This window comes from Equus quagga, chromosome 15 (assembly GCF_021613505.1).
Source record: "Equus quagga isolate Etosha38 chromosome 15, UCLA_HA_Equagga_1.0, whole genome shotgun sequence".
In the NCBI taxonomy this organism is placed as follows: domain Eukaryota; kingdom Metazoa; phylum Chordata; class Mammalia; order Perissodactyla; family Equidae; genus Equus; species Equus quagga.
The window spans coordinates 85,937,889-85,958,776 of NC_060281.1; the positions used below are offsets into that span (position 1 = coordinate 85,937,889).

Genomic DNA, 20,888 nt, shown 5'->3' on the forward strand with positions numbered 1-20,888 from the left:
CTGTCCCAACAGGCCAGCCTTTCTCATCAGCTTTTCCTCCTCACCCAGGTGCTTGGTCCCAGGCCTCAAGTTGCCCTCGCCACTGCGGACAGCTATCCTATACTTCAACTCTCCTGCCCTCAGGGGTGGAGGGCGGGGACAGCAAGTTCTGTGAGGCCCTGGATGACTGAGCAGGGAGCCGCTGGGGGAGCTAGCAGTGCACTCACAGGGTGTTTGGGTGAGAGCTGGGCCCCCAGGAGGGCAGGGGCAGCAGGCGACACCAAGGACTCATATCCCTCTAGCCCACAGCTGGAGGGGACTCCAGCTATGTTTGCACAGGGCCTTCTGAGCCTGGGGACTTTCGGGCCAGGTGCGAACTAGAGTTGTACAATCAACGGCCTTGGTTGGTTCTAGACTCTGTGGTCCCCAGGGAAGCAGAGCCATATCCCAGGGGTCAGAGGAGAGATAGTGAGGGCCAGGTGCCCCTGCCGATGTCCCATGAGAGGTACACAGCCTCTTCCTTCAGCCCTGGGCAGCTGGGAAGGCAGCAGTGCCAGAGGTGGGTGGGGTACAGGGAGTGGCTGGGGCACCTGGGCTGCTCCGCCCCCAGAAGCAGACTGAAGGCCCATGGCCACCAGGCACCGAGAACCCAATGGCAACTCTGCTGCCAGAGCCCTGCCCAGGATCTGGCTGCCCTCCCTGGGGAGCCAGGCCAATGCCAGGACTGGGGCCACATGCGGTGTCCTCGATGGCAGCTGGGGCGAACGCCAGCTTAGTACCCACACTCAGCCAGCCGCAGATGCAGGGTGGGTAACAGCCTGCCCAGACAGGCCCAGTGCTCAGCCTGCCTACCCGCTCCCTCTCCCACAGCTGCCCCCAATCAGAGGACCTCCCTGCCATCTGGGGAACCTCCCAAAGGCAGGGAGCTGAGGAAAACCAAAATGGAATGTCACCCTCCCAGCCAACATCAAAAGCGAGATGGAGTCGGCTGGGGTGGAGTTGAGATCAAGGGCGGGAGAGGTGCCAGGGAGACCAACAGTCCTCAGAAGTCAGTTTTTAAGGACAGGGTGGAGGGAAGGGCCCGTACACAGCTCGAGCCCTTGGCCCTGGACCCCAGGGGACCCGGGACCCCGCCCAGAAGAGCCTTAGGACCTGACACACTGGCCAGGGACACACTTGATGTCATCATTTTTATTCACTTTCTCTTTTTGAAAATAAGTAAACATACAATATATAGTCTCTATTTATATATATTAGATATAGTTACTGCAGGGCTCAGAAAACCAGCCTCAGCCACTCGAAGGCAGTTTTCAGTTCTGGTGGAGGGGGCCATTGGGTGGAGGGGAAAAAAGTGCCCATGATTGCCAAAAGCAGAATCTTCCTTTATTATTAAACAGCAGTAACAGGAAAACCTAATGCTCTGTCAGACACGACTGAAACTTGGAAGGCCAGGAGGAGGGTAGCAGACACTAAGGAGAAACCCCAAAGAAACCACAGACTGGAAGCACGCTGCTCACCCATGTGCCCTGTCCCTCAGGCCTGTCTCTGCTCAAGGAGCCCAGGGGACACCAAGGAATGTATTATAGGCAGTGACTGTCCTCAGGGGCAAGGTGGGTGGGGTGCAACTGCCAGGGGAGCAGGAGCCCGGGCAGATGTTCTGGGAGGCTGTGGCCTGATTGGCACGACCACAGGGTCCCTGCCTGGGGGGATGCAGGGAGAGAGGGTGGGGTGCAGGCCCTGGGAGCCCCAGACCCTGACAGAGCAGCAGAGTACCAAGGGGACCCTCCACGTACACCAAGATAGCCTGGCAGGGCCCATTCCATGCGAGTGGATGGTAGGGAGGGCCTCTAACACCAACCCGAGAGAGAGATTGAGGGGCACGGGGTTTCCTGGGCTGCGAGCCTGAGGAGGGAACCATGTACTCGCCCTCAGGCACTGGGAAAAGGAAGAGAAGAACCCTGGGTCTCCCTGTCCAGCTTCTGCAGCCGCTCTGGCTCTGTCTCCTTTGGTCCCCTCCTCATCTGACCCTAAATGTCAGCAGCAATGGAAGAGGGGAGTCCCCGAGCACAGGAGTACAGAGATTTTACTCCAGGAGGGTTGCTGCCTCGCCCCAAGGACCCGGGCAGGCCCTGCAGTCAGGACCAGGGAGCCCCATGGGTGGAGAGGAGCCTTGCCGGGCCTCTCCCAGGAGAAGGAGGTGCTCCCACCTCCCAGGAGGCTCCTCGACGGGGCTGGCAGAAGGCTGGGGCGGGCGCTGGAAGGGGCCTCAGTTCTTGAGGATGGTCTCATAGGCCTGGTACACGTGTTGGGACACTTCTGGCGCTCGACACTTCAGGGACAGCTGCAGGGGGAGAGAGGGGGCAGGGAAAGAGAGTGCTCATTCCTGGGGCTCCTCTCTGGGGCTGTCACTTACCAGGCTGGGAAAGAACACATGGGGGGGGGGGGACCAGATGGAAGAGCGTGGCGAGCTCACATGGCCGGGTGGCAGCAGCGCAGCTGGAGCAGATGTGTGGTGAAGCAGAGGGGGCGGCCGCCGCAGCCAGCCGGGTGTGGACCAAATATACTTGCAGCCCACACACCTGCTGTCAGCGCAGCCACCTCGGCCCTACTGGCAAGCAGCGTGAATCATGAGCTGGAGGCTGTCAGGGAGCTCCTGGCCCCCACCGTGGAGGGCTGGGGTCCTCAGGACCGAAGCCTGACAGGAAACCCTGAGGAGGCTGGGAGGGAGACCTCTGCTTGGGCAGACATGGGGGCGCTGGGGGTTCTGCCTGGTTTCCTGCACAGGAAGCAGGTCCGCCAGAGATTTCGCCCCAGCTCTAACTGCGGTAGGAGCCTGGAGAGCACAGGCAGAGGAGAGACAAGTGCCACCAGCCCTTCTGCCAAAATCACTGCTTCTGAAGGCCGCGACTGGGAAGGGGGAGGGGCAGATGGACTCCGGAAGTCTGCAGTGGTGGCCCCTTGGGACGCCCAGTCTCCCCTGCAGGGCTCTGGGCACACTGTGTGAGTTGGGAAGTGGGAATCTTGGCTCCTCAATTCCTCAATCAGGGGCCCCGTCCTCCTGCCTACAGCCTGCATGCATGTCTGCTCAGCTTTGAGGAGCAGCAGGGTGAGGCGAGGCCAGGAGATGAGGGTGCGAGGTACGGCTGGGGAGGATCGAGGGGAAAGAGAAGAGAAATACAATCTGCTAACCTCCAAGTCCTGCACCACAGGCACCAGCAGGGAAGGTGGACAGGCAGCAACCGAACACAGGGAGACGGAGATTACCACCACCGCAGCCACGGCCGCAACCCTCACCCCGCCATAGTGCCAGCACCGCCAGTGGGGCCTAGGAGCAGTGTCTGGAGGGCCATGCCTGCCAGAGACTCGGGTGCATGGGGAGAAGCAAAGCCTGGGGCTCTCCAGGGGCTGGGAGAGCAACACAGCCTCCAGGACAGCCACGCTCTACGGAAGCCATGTCTTGATTGGGGTCTGACTCAAAGGCCAGGAAGGACAAGCTGCCAGGACTCAACGTCCTCCCAGGCGGGCCCTTGGGCAGGGAGGAGCGGGAGGAGCGCCAGGGTGTGGGTCCAGCAGAGCCCCTTCCCAGTCAGGTGGGCCTCAGGCCAACCGTGTTGCCTCACAGGGCCTGATTTTACAGAATCTTCTAGTCCAACTCACTATTCTGAGACTGAATTTGGTGTCTTATCCAGGTAAGTTAATAGGATTGAGTTGGAAGCTTTCTAAGGTCCCTTCCAGGAACAGAATTCTGATGCTCATTCATGCCAGGCTAGAAGGGACCCCAGTCTAGCTGGGCTAGAGTGTCTGCCATCAGAGCAGACCCCTGGCCTGGGATGGGGTGGGGCAGGAGAGGCCACCCAGGACAGGGAGGTAGAGCTCCCAGGGCTGGCAGGGCAGGAGCGGGGGCCCTCACCGTGAAGTTGGGGTTGCCTGGCTGAATGCGCAGCTCCGCCAGCACCCAGATGCCGTTGGTCAGCTTCAGGGACTGGTAGAGCATGTCCTGGCCCTCCACGTTCCTCTTGGCGACCGTGAAGATGTTGCTGCTCTGCAGCCTGCTGCTCACGGCCTCTGGGGATCAGATGGCCAGAGAAGGCCCCCTAGTCAGCAATGGGGGAAGGGCCTGGTGTACAGGCGAGCGCAGTGTAGACTGGGGTGGGGGGCTTGGGAGTCCTACCTGCATTGAGGGGGCAGTCTCTGATCTGGAACTGAGCTTCATTTTCATTGGGAATGTCCTTCCACGTGGCCAGGAACATCTGCCGGTCTGAAGGTGGGGTTGGGTAGGAGATGGGACCCTAATAAACCTGTGGCCCTGCTTGACAACACTCAGCAGGAAATGGGTCTGGGTGGGGGAGGTGCCACCCTGAAGGTGAGGACAGGCACTAGCTCCGCCACAGCCCCTCCTGCTTCGTTGAGTAAACCTGCAGCTCTGTGAAGGTGGCTACTAGCGTTGTCCCCGCCTCTGGGCCTTAGCTCTCTCCTGCCCAGCACCAACATATGCCCTCCTCCTGCTCTGGCCCAGAGAAGCCTGCTCATTAGCCATTGCTGGCATTACAGGGCTTCTGTGGTGACTGAGAGATGACGTGGGCAAAGTGCACCACACAGCACCGGGCCGGGAGTGAGCCCTCCAGGCACCGGGATGACAGTCTTCTAGGGGTTCTGGCCAGGGCACAGGAGATGGGCAACAGGTGCGAGGCATGGTCTGGGTTCCCTGCCTTGGGGAGCCCATGGGATGACTGTCTAGAGGCTGTGGGCAAGGCTGAGGGGTGGAGCAGGAGAACCCATGAGTAAGCTCCTTCATGACACAGCCCCTGGAGCTGGCCAGACAAGACCCTGGGGGCCTGGATGGAGGCGTGCGCCTTGCTCCAGGCTCTGCAGAGGAGTCAGCGACTCATGAACTCCAATGTGGGGCGAGCCAATCATCCATTACAGGGACCCCAGCGGCACCCTCACAACTCACCCATCTTCCCGTCCTCCACAAAGAGGATGTGCAGTGGGTACAAGGTGCTGAAGTAGAAGACATCAATGTTGTTCTTCACAGCCACCTAGGAACAAGGGGGTCCCCAGTCAGTCCTCTGAGGCCCCAGGAAGGGCCTGTTCTCTATGCCCCCCACCCGAGCAGGTTGCCTTACATGTCGTCCACGGTAACCATGGCCCTCTGTCTGCCCTGATCAGGCCTCCCCTGCCGCATCTGTGACCAGGAGCACAACTGCACAGACATATCCCTTCGCCCACACTGGCCAGGCCCCAGACCTCTCCACCAGGCCCCTCCCCTGGGGCTGGCACGCTGGTAAGGACTGGGGTGCCTGCCTGGAACACACCTGGAGGTTGTTCAGAGGCTCCATCTTCATTACCGAGCCCACCGTGTTGAGAGGCAAGGAGATCTCCACAGACTGGTTGGGGCTGAGCGGTGCGTGGACCTGGAGGGGGGCGGCGGGGGCCAGGCCAAAGCTGGGGAGAGAGAAGCCCCGATGGGGATGGCAGGGGAAACAGGTGCTGACATGGCACAGGTGGGCTCCAGAGCTAGGGCAGTGGCTGGCAAGAAGCCTTTCCAGCAAGCTGGCTCACCCTAGGACTAGGCCCAGGCAGGCCAGAAGGACCAGCTCTTAACCCCCACCCCCACATTCAACGGCCATTTGGACAGGAAGGAGAGTCCTGGGCCGCCTGCAGGCTGCAGCCTGTCTCTGCTTCTCTTTCTCCTTTGGGCTAGGCACTGGGCAGGCCCAGGAAGCAGGGCCTTGCCCCATGCTGCCCTCGAAGAGCTCCATCCAGGGGCCTACAAGCTTCTTCTAACTTGAAAACTCTGTGACTATCCAAGTCGCTGCTGCCAATCCCCATCCCCCAGGAAGGATCTAGCCACCCCAAGCGAGACACCAAGTTTTACTGTCTGGGCTAGAACTGGCTAGGTCCCATCATGGCCACAGAGAGACTCAAGAAAGCCCTGCTTCTTGATAAAGCAGCACGTGGGCAAATCAGGAGGCTCCCCACGAGTGTGAGAGATGCCCCAGCCACAAGCTCAGGGAAGATAAATCACCATAGTATTGACTGGGACCATACTCACTGTGCCCAGGCTGGGTATGCAATATTATACCAATTCCTATCCTCGTCAAAACAGTGACAGGTATACAATCTCCTATCTTCCAGGAGACGCAGACTCAGGGAGGGGAGGCCCATGCCCAGACCCTTCGGGGTAAGTGGCACTGCTGAGATCTAGAGCTTGAGCTGCCTGACTCCAGCCTGTGCTCTGCCCACGATAGCAATCAGGCCTGCCTGGGACACAATGGGAGACAACATGGGGAACCCCAGGCCCTTGTGGTGGCCTAGCACTTTAGGCTTTCCTGGGAACTCCACCACTGACTGCTGTGTGATCTTGGGCAAGGCACTTGCCCTCTCTGAGCTCAGGTGTCATTACCTAAAAGGAGAGTAATGGTACTGACTTCACTGGGCTGTCAGGTGGCTCAAGTGAAACAATACTCCTAAAGCCATTGGCACTGGGCCTGGTACCCAGGAAATTTTCAACACACAGTAAGTTTGTTATGAACGATCATTGGGCTCCACCTCTTGGAGCCCACAGGGTTTCTGTGGCCTCTAGGGTCACCGGAGGGTAAGTAGCAGAGCTGCTGCCGTCTTCCCTGGTCTGACAAAGGGTTGGGACCCACTGGCCAGCAGGCTCTCCCTGAGGAAGCAGCCCCTTCAGTCAACTTCTTAGAGGCTCAGTTTGCTCATCACTAGAGCCGCTCAGGAAGAAGAATCATCAGGAGAGGCTGCTTGGGTTCCTCAGAGAGCCCTGGCCTAGTCCATGAAGACCCTGATGGTGCCAGACAAGAGATGGTCCCCACTGACCCCCAGTGCAGGGGGGCTGGTGGGGGTGAGAAGCCTGGAGCAGCCACCACTCCTAGAGGCCCTGCCTGATGGTTTTAATCCTTGCCACACGGGGGAGGCTGGCAGGCAGGCCCACTCCCCATTGGTGAGATGGGAGCAACTTAGGCCTAGAGAGGAGGTTCTGGGCTTCTGTTACGAGGGGTGCTTGCCAAAGATGGGCTCCTAGGCTGGAGCTGGGGACTTTTGTCAGTAAAACACCCCTTTGTGCAGTGGAGAAAGGCAAAAATAAGGGGAGATGCCCTACCCCCTCTGCCTGGTACTTTGCAGTTCACATAAAGAGGTCACTGGTGGGGGGGGGGGGGGGAGTTACTGCTTTAGAGAGTTTTGGCCTGAGGTGTGGTTGTGAGAAACATCCACCTTCACCACAAAAGAGGCACAAGGCCGCCGGCAGCCCTCAGCACCTGCCTACAGTCACCAGTGTGGGTTCTCGGCAGGCTGGCCTCAAGGAGCTCACCTGTTGCGGTTGAACTGGATGGCAAAGTCAGTCATGACCTGCAGGGCCTTGTTGGTCAGCTGCAGGTCCATGGAGATGGAGCCCACCTGGCGGGTGAAGGTGCCTGAGATCTCCAACCCCTTGGCCTTCATGGCCGGGAGCCAGACCTGTAGGGAAGACGGTGGGGAGGGGGCTGGTGTTTGCCACTTCCCCCAAACTCAACAGCTCTCGCTCTCACTCTCTCCTGAAGGGACCTCCCAGACTGATCACACCTGCTTTACCACCAGGGGATGACCATGTGTGTCTCAGGATGAGAGGAACAACCCTGCATGCCCCTCTGACACGTGTGGCTGCACAGAGGAGCAGCTTGGGTAGGGAGGCGCTTGGTGTGCCAAGGGCTGACCTGAGTCTTCAGAGGTCAAAGAAGGAACATCAGGAAATGGGGTGAGGAAGGTGATGAGCCAAGCCGGCCTTGCCAGCCTCCTGACGAGCCAAGGAGAGTGGAGAAGCCAATGGCATCCTGGGCCTTGGCCAGAACCTGAGGCCTTCGTGGCTGTCACAGCCTGTCCTCCCTCGAATAAGGGAGAGCTGGCCTTTAATTGTAGAAACTGGTCTGACAAAGGACAGCACCTAAGAGGACCCCTTGCCTGGCAGGCTCTCTGCTGCATACTTGGCTGTCCTTGTCATTTGAATCTCAGCTCAAGATCCACCCCCTCCAGGAAGCCCACCCCCAGGCTCCTTCCCTATGTTCCTGCCGAAATGATGTTTTAGCAGATATACGTGTGCCTACATGTTTGTCTTTTCTGTGCCCAGCCAGCTCTTTAAGGGAAAGACTCTGCTTTTCTGTCTTTACAACCTTGGCTCAGAGCTTGGGGTGGAACTGGTATTCAGGGAGTGTTTGCTGAGTGAACAGCTCGAACTAGAGCCCTACCCATGAAGGACATCCTCGGGCATCATCCTGTGGACATGCAAATGCCTCTCAGGCCACTGTCGTCACTGGGACAGCTCATAGGCCCCCTGAAGTCAAAAGGGTCAGGCCCCGCTTGACAGCTTCCCCAAGATGCCCTGTGTCAGTATATGCCTCATTGTCTCTCAAGTTGCCAAAGCCAGGGACCACAGAGCCATCTGGGCACCAGCCCTCAGCCCACTCTAACCCCTACACCACAGTCACGCAGCCCAGGTCCTGTCAACACCACCTCCTCCATCTGCCACCAGGTCCTCCTCTTCTCTCCTCTCCACAGGCGCCACCTGCATCTGAACTGCCATCAGAGTTCCCCAGCTAAGATGGCAGCTGCCCATGTGGCTGCCCCAATTCCTCTCTCTCCAATCTCCACAGTAGCTAAAGTCATCTTCTAAAATGCAAATCTCATCACGGCACCCTTAAAAAGCCCTCCAATCCTGCAATGGCTTCCATGGCCCCTGGCCTCCACGGCCCGACACCCTCCCCTCCTGGGCTCAGATTGCACCTGCTCCTCAGGCCCTCACACTCACTGTTCCCTCAGCCTGGAACCTGCTTCCACCCCCAGCCCCCATCATACTTGCTAACCCTGATCATCCTTGGCTTCCCTTGAACAAACCTGAGGGCAGACTGGCACAGCTTTAGTTCTCAGCAGTGACTTGGCACGCAGACAGCACTCAGAGGATGCCTGCACGGTGACCTCCCTGAGCCCTGCCCCTCCATCAGGGCTCCTCTCATGGGTTCTTGCAGAACTTCCTCTCTTTCTGTCACTGTGCCTGACTGCTGAGGGAGGGGACCTCGTCTCTCTTGGTCACTGTGGGTTCATGGAGTCTAGCACAGAACTAACCCTCAACAGTTACTGGAGGAACCAATGGACTGTCAGCACCCGCTGGTCCAAATGCTTGAGGAAGTCCAAGGTCTGGTACACAGACGGCTTCATCCCCCTTGCCCGGAAGGTCGGAGAATGTATTTACCCCACGGGCAGGGCAGGGAAATGCATGAGGGATAAACAATTCTAGGTAGTCACAGCACTGTTAGGAAAATGTAGATGACATACCCACTGCTTCTGAAGGGAGAGTGTACCCACATCCCGGAACCTCTTGTGACTAGTCGTGGGGAAAGTCCTGCCCATGTGGCAAGGACTCCTCCTCCAGGTAGCCTGCCCAGACTCCTCCTGCCTTGGTGATCCCTCACCTCTCATTTCCAGCACTGCTGTTGGTGCACTCATCTGGCCTTCCACTATGACAAAGCAGCAATAACATCTGTTAAAATGAACACACAAGCAGAAGGCCAGCTCCAGGCTTTATATTTCTGGCAGCTCTGCAGCGCCTGGCAAGGGCTGAGCACCCACAGGGCTGCAGGAGTCTTTGCTGCTCTTCTGTCACTCAGTCCTGCCTTATGCCTGTTATACTGGGCTTTTAATGTATACGGTTGGCCTCAAACATCGGTGTAGCCGGTCTCTGTAGTAATTAGTCAACTGAACATTTTTTACATCATACCACGTATTTGTGTGGGTGTTGTCTTCTGTCCTATTGATTCTGACAACCCATGACATTAGGGTGAGCACACAGAGGGTTCTCAACCACTTTGGGATGTGATCATGTGGGGGTTGGGAGCAGAGGCTTTGGTGCCATCACCTTACATTCAGTTTCAGACTCTATCGCTTATCAGCTATGCAACCTTAGGCAAAAGCACTCAGATTTCTCAACCACAAAATAGGAGTAATAGCACCATAAGGCTGCTGGGAGAATTTAGTGGGATGGGGACTGTGCCAGGCTCATGCAGTCCCTGGCACGGAAGTGTGCAGCTACTAGCACTTGACTTGCTGTCTGCTGTGGGCCCTTTGGGCCCAGACCCTGCCTGGGGGCTCCGGCCACCACTGCTGCAGCTGGCACACCTGGTGAGGTCAGGACAGGTGCTGGCTCACAGCTCCCTAGTCACGACAGAGATGTCACTGTGGCCCTGAAGCCCAGCTGCATCCTGCTCTGGGGCGGGGGCCATGGAAGAGAGAGGGGAGCTCTGGTGGGAACAAAGTGGCAGACAAGGTGTCTGACCTGAGAGTTGTGAGGGGATTCGGCCAGGCCCTCCTCTCTAACAGCTTCCTTGATGCTGAGAGCGTGGCCCACACGGTGCTCTCCTTAGAGCCAGACTCGCTTGTCTTGCATGCACCCCAGACCCAGTTCTCCATCCACTGCCCCGCCCCCATCCCAGCAAATGGCACCTCCCCTCACCCCATTGCTAAGCCAGAATCCATGCCTCCCTCTCCAGCAGTCCCTACATCCTGTCATTCCTATCTCCCAGCAAGCTCTTCAGTCCAGTTCTTGCCTCCACTCTGATAGGAGCCTTCCTTGTCCAGGCCGCCATCAACATACATTAACTCCTGCCAGTCTCCTCACCGGGCTCCTCGCTTCTGCCCTGTCCCTTCCAGTTCGTCCTCCACACTGTAGCCAGAGCCACCTCTCCCAAGTGCAATCTGTTTCATCTCTGCTTAAAACCTTCCAACAGCTCCCACTGTGCCAGAATCAAGAGAAATCCCTCACAGCCCGGCCCCGCTGACCTCACCAGCTTCCTTCCTCCCTAATTTCTAGTCTAGCCAGGAGTCTTGGGGGGTACTGCTCACAGGTAGCACAGTGGCATTTATGGGGCATCTTCAGGTGGCACAATGTAGGGGAGGCATAACATCTAGTGGGTCAGGGATGTTAGACATGCTGCCAGGGGGACAACAGTGCACACAATGAACAACTGTCCTGCATCCCTCAAGTATGTTCTGCATAGTTTCAACACACCCTGAAATTGCCAGGAACCTAACTATGGCGAAAATCAAGGGAAGCCTGTTTTTTGTTTTGTTGGAACTTGACTGAAAGTCAGTCACCATTTTGGAAACTAACAGTACCACTGGCCACTCTACTTACAGCGCCCGAGCTACAAACACTAGCTATAGCAGTGGCTGTCATGGTGACTCTACACTGTTGCCAATACCTGACAACAGCAGGTCTTCTGGGGCGGACATGCCCAGGCCTTCAGAATATTAAAATACATAATTTTATTCTCTTCCTTTTATGTCTCCTTTCTGCAGCATTAGCATCTTATTGATTAATTTTGAAACTGTATGTGTTGATAGAGTGCAGAGTCCACAAATCTCACTTAAGGATAGGAAAGGGGGAGGGCATTATAAAATGTCTATTATCAACAAGGGGCATCGGGTCGGGCAGCACTGAGAACCGCTGCTCCACCTAGCTGGGACCTTTGCCTGCTCCCTGGAAGGTGTGGGCTCTCCTTCACCTCCAGGCCTTTCTATAGGCTGTTATCTCCACCTGGAGCCCTCTCCCCAGTTTTGCCCCGCGAAATCTGACTTGATCTGCAGGCTTGAGCTGCTTCCACAGCCCCCAGCATCACGCTGGCAAACTGCTGCTCCTGAAGCCCACCTCTGCTGGCCTGAGCTGATTCCACAGAATGGACCTTTTAAGGAGCCTGCACGTCAGTCTCTAAATTCTCCCTGCTCCTGCCATGAGAGGAGGGATGGTACTTACTGCTTTTGGGGCCACATATGATCCTGACAGGGTGCCCACACCACTGGTCAGGTCAAAGAGGTCACTCAGGCCACTGCCCATGGGTGCTCCTAGGTTGGCTGGTACTGCTGCTGCTGGGGGTGCCACGAAATTGGGGCCCCCGATCTGGAAGGGAAGGGAAAGGGGTCAGAGGGAGGCATCAGAAGCAGGGACCTCAGGGGCTCGGGATGAGTAGAGCCACCTCTCTCTTTAGGAAACAGGGAGGTGGGGCAGGAGGAGGTACTGCAGGGCCGTCATCACATCAACTCTAAGTTGCAGAAACCAGACAGAGAGGTGGGTAGAAAAGAGAGGCAATGCCTTCCCGTGCCCTACCAGCCTCAAGCCTTAGGGGTGACCTCTGGGAAAGGGCTGGGGACCCTCACAAAGTAATATGCAGCCCACGGATAAAAGGGGTACCCGAGACACTGCTATGAGGGGACTGTGCTAAGCAGATGGGAGCACACCCTCTAGGACACCAGAGAGGGGCCGTGGGGACTGAGAGGGCCAGCAATCCTCAGGATGACAAGGCAACTTAGTCATAGGGTGGTGAGGACAGGGTGAGAAATTCATGGATATGGGGGCCCAGTGGCAACTGGACACCAGGCGGTCAAAGCAGAGGCTGCCAGGACACCGGACAGAAGGTCAGGGCTCAGCAGGGAAGGACTGTTTTGACACCATCTGACCCTTGGGATGCTGGACCAACGCTCTCAGGAGGAGCAAGGACGAAGGCTTGGTGACACGAGGGTTGAACCATACCCCTTCAGGCTCATCCCCCATCTCCAAGCAGAAGCAGGCAGCATGAAGAGAACAGGCAGCCACATGCACAGAGAAAAGCCAGGAAAGAAGACACAGAAAGACAAGAGAGAGAGGAAAAGAGGGAAAAGATTAGTCACTGTTGTTCCATCCAAGATGAGGCTGGTGTAAGGCTGTGCCAGTCCTAGGAGGGGCCCAGACTGTCTCGACGAAGGGCAGCCCTGGTCTCATGCCCCGACCTACATCCTGTGCCATGGCTCTTCCTACCTTTTCCTGTGCCGAGGCCTTCACCTGGCTCTACCAGCTGCCTAAATAAGTCCCAGGGGATACCCAGGCCAGTCTTACCACCCTCTTTCTACAGGGGAGGAGAGACTACCAATGACCTCTCATGGGCCTCTCTCAGGCCTGCTGGGCTGCAGCCCCATCTGGTGCAAGGTATGCGGCTAAGGGGACACAAGTCTGGCTCCTCCAGTCTTACAGGGTCAATGTGCCTGAGGGGCCAGACTCAGGGGAAGGGGCTAGGACTGGCCCTATATGCCCCAGGTCTCTTGGGGCTTGGCAGCCCAGCAAGGGGCTAACTACCATGCCTGACACTTAGCAGCTTTGCACTCTGGGAGGGAAGGTCACCTGACCTCTTTAAGCCTCAGTTTTCTCACCTATAAGTAGGAAGCCATCTGATCACCTTTGCAGGCAGGAACCTTGGCACCTGAGGCCCTTGGTCAGTGCCTGGCACAGAGAAAGCATTTAATGTCATCTAGAGGGGACCCCAGGACATACCAGGCTGTCGAGGCCACCACCAAGAAGGTCCACAGCTCCCATCTGCACCGAGGAGGTGGCTAGGGGTGGGCCGCTCACTGGGGGGCCAAGGTCCAGGTTGAGGAGGTCACCCAGAAGGTCACCCTGGGTGGGGATGACATCCGGCTGTTCATTAGAGGGGGCTCCGGCTGGTGCCGTCTCAGGGCTCTCCACACTCTCATTCCTGTGGGGACCCAGGAGAGAAGGTCAGCAGAGCAGGGGGTCAGGCTGTCTCAGGGAGGTCAGAGTCCCCCGTCTCCAGGTCCTCCCCCAGGACAGGCACCTGGGTCTCTTCACTGTCCCAGAAGGGGCTGTCTACACGCCCCTTCCCCCTTCCCATGCTTGATCCATCTTTTCAGCTCTCTGAGAGATCCAGCTTCGTGGGGATGAGTGAAGGACGGGGCGATCTGTATTTCCCCTACTCAGCCCACTCTAGAGAGCAGCCTGGATGCTGGTCCCCAGAGGACTGGGCAACCAGACCAAACCAACCATCTGGGAGCAGCAGAGGAGGAAGGCGAGAAGAACGAGGGTCTGGGATCAGACAGAATCAGGTCTGAGCCCAGCTCTGCTAGCCACAGGATGCTGCACCAGGCACTCAAGCTCTCTATGCCTATTGCCCATGTCTGTTAAATGGGGCCATCTCTCAGAGCTGTTGTAAGGATCAAATGAGGTCACCTAGTCCACACCTGGTGTGTAGTAAGCATTCAATAAAAGGTCGCTAGAATCGTAATTTTCCTCAGACTTGGGCCTTGCCAGAAGATATCACATGAGACCTGAGCATCTGTGTTCCTGAACTGAGGAACCAGGTGGGGAGGCTCAGCCTGGTGACTGGCCTACTTCACTCACGAGGCAGTACGGGGTGGCAGGCTCTTGTGCACAACGCCCCGGCCCCCCTCCACAAAGGCGCTGGGTGGCTTGTGGTAGACGGAGGCCAGCGTGCCGATGTAGCAGATGAGCTCATCCAGCAGCGTGGGCTCGATGAGGTCCGTCTCTTCAGAGATGAGCGGCTTCTCTGCCAACACCACCTCCTTGGCAGCCACTGGGTCCGTGGAGAGCAGGCGCCAGTAGATGTAGCCACGGTCCCGTAGGTCTGGGTTATCTGAATCCTTGTGGGGTGGGGTGGGGGTGATGAGAAGCCCATGAAACTCAGAGCAGAGCAACCAGGTGAGGGTGAAGGAGGAGCCCCTCCAGCAACCCCATGATCCAGGCATGATCACAGGGCCAGCCAATGACAGTAATCCCGAGTGCTCCCGTGAGCCTGTCCCTAAACCACTTAAACGGGCATGACCTAGTCCCCTGGTTTTCCACTTTAGCCCAGCCTCCAAGAGGCCACGCCCAGTCCCGTCTCCTTTCTCCAGGTCCCTCCATGGTCTGCCTTCCCTGCCCTCACACAAACCCTCTGGCTTTCCTGGACTTCCCTCTCCTCTCTTGACTACAGTCTGGCTCAATTTCACCACCTGATCCCACTCCGTCTTGATTTGCTTGTGACTGAGCTCCCTGAGCAGCGATCCTGGATTACTCTGGGGCCAAAACACCAATGGTGCCAGTCGTAGGGGCCGGACCTTGCAACGAAGGTCTAGTTCCTTGGACTGAAGCGCTGCCTGTGGAGCGAGAGCTGTGCTGGGCACAGAGGAGAGACTGGGGCACCCACCTGAGTAGCCAAGCTGAGGACCTGCTGCACCAGCTCCTGGGTCTCTGTCGGTTTCTTCAGAAAGAGTTTCACAATGGCTGTCAGCAGCTGCAGCTGGACCTGCAGGAAGACAGAGAGGAGATGAGGAAGAAGCTTCATATGGGGATAGTAGGAAACCAAATCCGGGCCTTGAAGAGGGAAAAGTGTGTTCAAAGGCCCTGGAAGCCAAGAACAGATTTCCTAGGTTTGACTTTGGCCAAAGAACACAGACTAATGCCAGCAGGGGGTGTTGGTAGTGCTGACGAGCCTAGACCTTGGCATTACCACACAGGAAGGAGACAGCCACTGTACTGTTTGGCAAACCCAGGCAGGTTGGGGGCTGCTGCCCAGTCCTAGGGTCCTGGAAACCTGTCAGGGCTCCGTCCGGCCTCACCAGTGCCTTAAGGAGCTCACAACTTAAAAAGGCAACACATGTGGCTGGTATGCTTCTTAACATGAACATCTGTCAAGAAGTGGAAATGATGCCGGGGAGGCCCAGGGGACTGGGCCAGCACGGCCCACAGAGCGAGCCTGTTGTCAAGGAACTGAGCTTCTACCAGAGGGCGGGAACCCTTCTTGCCCAGCACTCTATCAGCTCCCACCTCTTAGCCAGCTGCTGCCCTCACCGCCTACTCTGCTTCTGCAGCCTCCTGCACCTCCTCATCAGTGCCGCCCCACAGTATTGGAAAATGCTGTCCAGCCATCAGGCTACCCTATGGAGAGCACCCTCTGAGGGTGGGAATCATGTCTGTCCCTGTTGTAGCCCTGGTTATTGATCAATCTAGTGCCCAGTGCATAGCAGGCACTTAAGAAAAACTTGCTGACTGGAAAAACATCTCTGAAAGAACAATTCTCTGCACATAGCCCTTCCTTAGCCACATCTCATTTTTGCCAGCCCTGGGACCAGAGGGCAGCCTGAAGCTCCTGAGCCAGGGCTGTGCCACGGACAGTCCTGTCGCAGGATGGCGCGAACAGGGCTGGCAGGACCTCCTGGGTCTGGCTGGCAGGAGGGCACTTACAGAAACAAATGGCTTAATTACCCTGGTACACAGGGCGGGCTGACAGGGGGAGGCAGGCTGGAGGGGATTCAGTCTGTTTCTGGCATTAAGGGATGCAAAGTCCTTGCAATTTGGTTATATACAGGCCAACGGCAGAAGGGCAGTGGGATAGCTGTTTCCAAGGCAGAAGGCAGCCCAGGGACTGGCTTCCAGACCTGGCCCCAGCTCCTGGCTGTGTAGCCTAGAAAAAGCAATTTACCCTGAGTTGGTGAGGGAGAGGTGTGGCCTACGTCAGGCCTGCGACTTTGAAAACAGCAATTTATGGCAGCTTACTTGGAACCTCATTTGCCCTCTGGTTCTATCACTTCCCAGCTGGTGACCCTGGACAAGTCATTTAACTTGAGTCTGCTCCTCATCTATAAAATGGGTATAACACCTCACAGGGTTAATGAGAAGAGTCAATAAGCAATGAATGTAAAGAACCTACTGTGTATTCTGCTCAATAAACAACAGCTGTCGTCATCGTCATCTGTATCACCACAAGCACCACACAGGGACTCTACCAAGCTCTCCCCACCCAGGTCAGTTGGCTGCCTGGATGTTCATCACTGTTTGGTCTGCTGTGCTGCCTGAGAGCAGGGCAAGGGCTCAGTTTCCTACCCAGCTCCCCCTTCACACCCCCATGCTCTGTTAGCCTGCATGTTCAAGGCAGCCCTCCTGCAATGATGCTACTGCCCCTGCAACCCAGATGGCCCAGAAGCAGGCTGGGCTGATAGACCACCTTGGCCAAGACTTTCTAAGCTCCCTGTCTGTGGCTGGAGAGGCCTAGGAGCCTAGGACAAGAGGGCTCAAAGAGACAATCTAAAATAAGTTCCCAAACTACAAAGCACTAAGTATTCTTAGAAAAGCTCTGAACTGTGTTGTGAACCCAGGCGGCAAAGGAAACAAGCCACTTAATTAAAACACCAGCAGCACCCAGCTACTGTTTGCTGAGCACTGGAGTGGGCAGTTTACACACATCATCCAATAAACGTTGTAGGAATCCTGTGCTGGGACAAGGAAACAGGCTTGGCAAATCTAACGCACTCCAGGCCCCACAACAGCGGAGGAGCCTGGACTGGAAACTCAGAGCCCTATTCCATTTCCCCACACCAGGTTCCTATTCAGCTTTCCCTTGTCTGACTTCTCTAATCTTGGCTCTTTAGCAGGTTTAGCTGAGGGGGAAGAGGATGCAAAATATTTACTCTAATATGTGGGCAGAAAGTTCCCCCACAGGACATCCTCTGCAGTAATCCGGGCAGGACTTAATTGCAGGGCCAGAAACCAGGCTGGGCTTTGCTCCTCAGAGACAAGAAGAGAGAGAAGCTGGTGTGCTGAAAGTGAAGGCAGTCCTAAGACAGGATGGAGCTGGATTTGGCAGGTAGCAGTGGGAGTGGGTGATGGTGGAAGTTACTACTATTATTTTGTGATGGACATCTGTTGTTTTTACCTATCCAGCATCTATTCTCTCTTCTGGTAACAGAAACACTGGCTTTCCTTCAGAGAGTCCCCCTTCCCTCTGCCCATTTCAACCCATGGAGACCAGGATGGGCATCCGACAGACCTGGCCAATCAGAATCACAGCAATTGGCTCAGGATAATGCAAGTGAGTTTGGACTGTTGCTAGAATTACTGAGGGGAAGGTAGTTATGGGAGTCAATAAGCTTTAAGGATGTAGCTGGAATCACGGACCCCCTCAGAGGCCCCACTTGTGGGAACCTGTCCAAGGGAGAAGCCACCCCCGAGAGGCAGAGACAGCCCCGATGCCAACACCTGAACACCCTCACCCAGGGTGCTGGAAGGGAGCACACTCCTTAGATCTGCCAGCTACAGGAATCAGTTGGTCCCCTTTTTTGCCTGGACAAGTTTGCTTTAAACCAGTTCTGACCGACACCAATACTACCATTAATGAGTGCGGATTATGGGCTGGGCACGTGTTAAGGACATTACACAAAGTATCCCATTTAACTTTCACAGCAATAGGATGAAGGAAAGTCTTACGAATGTCATTTTGTAAATGAGGAAACAGGTTCAGAGAGGTAAAGGATTACCACAAAGCTACTGAGCCAGGAAGGGGCACAAGAGGGGTCTGGACTCGGAGGTTTCTGATTCCGAGGCCCATGCTCTGACTCGCTGGGTTACACTGCCCGTTGGGCAGCTAAGATTTCTGTGCTTACAAACAGATGTTTTAAAGGTCCCCGTGCATGAGCAGACAGCTCCGAGTTCACAGAAAAGGAATACAAACGAAAAGATGCTTAACCCCACTGAGAACAGCAATGCAAGCAAAACTATACCAAGGTACTCCTTGTTATCTATCAGACTGGCAAAAATAAAGTCTGAGGATGCACTATGTTGGCAAGGAGCTAAGGAGAGGGCTATCTCACCTCTGAGATAGAAACGGAAACCAGAGCACTCTCGACACCAAGGGAAATCTGGCAACAGCTACCCAAATCTCCAGCGCACAGGCCCTTTACCAAGCCTTCTGCTTCTAAGAATTTACCCCAGCTATACTTACAGGTGTGCCTTACACAGGTTATTCACAGCAGTGTTGACTGCAAGAGTTCCAGAAGACTGACACCTACATACCCATTAGGGGAGGCTGCTTAAATAAGCATGGTCCCTCTGCAGGAAGGACTCCTATGCAGCTGTAAAAGGTTCTCATAAATTAATAACAGCATAGCCTTCAGATATATTTTTAAGGGGAACAGGCACAGCGCTGAACAATTTGAATTTGTATAGTATACTACCAGTTGTACTTAAAAATAAATGAGAAATGACCCTCATTATTCTCAGAGTACATATGTGAAATTTGCCTACTTGCTAAAATTTACTTGTAACCCCAAAATCAATGCTCATGGAGCTTCATGGTTATTCACAGACATATGTGGAGCAGTGAGAAATTTGAGTTGCCTGACATACACATTCCCAGCTGGGGTCAAATGAGGTGACACTTTGCTTTTTTGTTTCAGCTCTCATATTGTAAATAAGTGTCTTCACAGCCAATTTAATGCCATGTCTTTCACATTTTGGTGCTTTCTGTTGGTGATTTTGCTGTTTAAGATGGCCCCCAAGTGTAGAGCTGAAGTGATGTTTGGTGTTCCTAGGCACAAGAAGGCTGTAATGTGTCTTATGGTGAAAACACGTGTGTTAGCTAAGCTTCGTTTAGGCATGAGTTGTAGTGCTGCTGGCCGTGAGTTCAATGTTAGTGAATGAACAATATATATTAAATAAGGTGTCTTTAAACAGACACACAAAAAACAACGTTATGTACTGACCAGTTGATAAAAATGTTGTGACCAGAGGCTCGTAGGAACCCGACTCTGTATCTCAGGAGCAATGGTTCAGTATTTGCTAATTCAGTGTGGTGACTTTATAGAACATAAGTACAGTGAATAATGAGAATCAACTGTGTGTATGTTTACATGTATGGAGAGGCATGTGTGTACCTGCTGCTGTATTCCTAAACTCTCTCTGGAAGAATCCCCAAGAAACCAAAAAATAACACTGGTGTTCTCTGGGAGAAGAAGCGGTAGCCAGGAAAGCGGTGGGAAAGGCAATTTTCACTATATATCCTTTTCTTTTGTATCTTTTCAGTTTTGAACCAACTTAATAGATCACCTATCCAAAGATAAATCTGAAATTAAAACAAAACCAGAAACTTTTGCCTGCCTTCAATGCACACCATCACAGACCGTCCTCACACGTCCCACTTAGGTATTGCAGGATGGGAGGAAAAGGGGCTACAGCAGCAGTCACCTATTCATCATGTATCTATCTGTCCACACTGTCAATGCAGTGTTAGGAGGGGTGGGGCCCTGAGGCCTGCTGCTGAGGAGAGAGTTTCAGGGCAGGACGGACTGCAGTGGTGCCCAGCTGCCAGTCATGACCCACAACCTGGCCTGAGTCGGCCTGCCTGACAGCTCACCTGGGTGCTCTCATCATGGAAGCCCTCGAGGAAGCTCTCCAGCAGCTCGTCCGCATTGTCTATCCGCTCGGCGTACTCGCCCACAATCCAGATCATGGCAGCCCGGGCCTCGGGCTCATCCAGGGAGTCCAGGTTCTCGCACAGTGTGGCTATCACACTCTCGTACCTGGAGAACAGGGCACAGCTGGCACATAAGCACTGGAAGGAGCCCAGGGGAGGCTCAGCAAGGGCCAAAAGAGACAGGCAGCTGCCCAGCAAGACCCCAAGAGGGTGGTGAGTAATGGTATTTGAGTTTTATCTGTAATATCTTAGTTCTTATTTTGGTCTGGGGAGCAGAGACGGGGTTGCTCAGGAGAAGTAAGAAAAAAAAGTCTTTCTTTTGATAATGCTGTTTGTGGTAGAAAAGGAAGGAAGAGGAGAGGCTCCTCCTTGCTCTTCTTCTCCACCATCCCCAGCCCCAGCAGACCCACATCACCCTCACTGGCAGGGGCAGGTACATACTTATTGGGGTACTTGCGGAAGATGTCCTTGATCACCACAATGGCTTCCTGGACCACATAGTTGACCTTGGTCTGAATAAGATCGAGCAGTGTGCTCACACAGCGCTCTGCAGATTGCTGTGTGGGAAGAGGAGAGTGTCAGTAAGGCCCCTGAACCCATTTCCAATAGAACCTCTGATGACCATGCTGTGGCCAAGGGCTCAGTCACTCCTTGCCCACTTTCCTCGTCATAGTGGGAAAACAGGAGAACACTCTCCCCAGACAACAGGTGGGAGAACGAGTACAAACTGATGGTGCTAGGCTGGCAGGGACATAGGGAGACAGAAGTAGATTGAGGAGGAGGCCAGAGGCAGAGCTTCTGAGAGTGGGGATGGGCCATGGAGTTCCTCCAGGCCAAGCCCTGAGGGCAGAGTGA

At 55.3% G+C, this 20,888-nt stretch overlaps 1 protein-coding gene and 1 non-coding gene across 5 annotated transcripts in view; both read right to left on the minus strand.

The window, feature by feature from the left end:
• Window positions 1-1,340: 1,340 nt before the first annotated feature.
• The window catches only part of AP1B1 (adaptor related protein complex 1 subunit beta 1), a 50,429-nt gene continuing 30,881 nt past the window's right edge, over window positions 1,341-20,888 (minus strand). For 3 of the 4 annotated variants that reach the window (XM_046639809.1, XM_046639812.1, XM_046639810.1), the window contains 13 exons: window positions 20,475-20,590; window positions 19,974-20,139; window positions 14,994-15,092; window positions 14,189-14,448; window positions 13,325-13,526; window positions 11,777-11,920; window positions 7,310-7,455; window positions 5,295-5,424; window positions 4,934-5,018; window positions 4,151-4,237; window positions 3,890-4,044; window positions 3,169-3,177; window positions 1,341-2,320 (listed from right to left, as the gene is read on the minus strand). In XM_046639809.1, the coding sequence (XP_046495765.1) occupies window positions 2,246-2,320; window positions 3,169-3,177; window positions 3,890-4,044; window positions 4,151-4,237; window positions 4,934-5,018; window positions 5,295-5,424; window positions 7,310-7,455; window positions 11,777-11,920; window positions 13,325-13,526; window positions 14,189-14,448; window positions 14,994-15,092; window positions 19,974-20,139; window positions 20,475-20,590 (1,674 nt within the window). In that variant the 3' untranslated portion in view covers window positions 1,341-2,245. The remainder of the gene's footprint in view (window positions 2,321-3,168; window positions 3,178-3,889; window positions 4,045-4,150; window positions 4,238-4,933; window positions 5,019-5,294; window positions 5,425-7,309; window positions 7,456-11,776; window positions 11,921-13,324; window positions 13,527-14,188; window positions 14,449-14,993; window positions 15,093-19,973; window positions 20,140-20,474; window positions 20,591-20,888) is intronic. The other variant, XM_046639811.1, reaches the window with a different exon arrangement.
• On the minus strand, window positions 6,652-6,748 carry LOC124227510 (small nucleolar RNA SNORD125). The gene has a single exon (XR_006885517.1). It is a non-coding gene; the product is annotated as a small nucleolar RNA SNORD125 (small nucleolar RNA).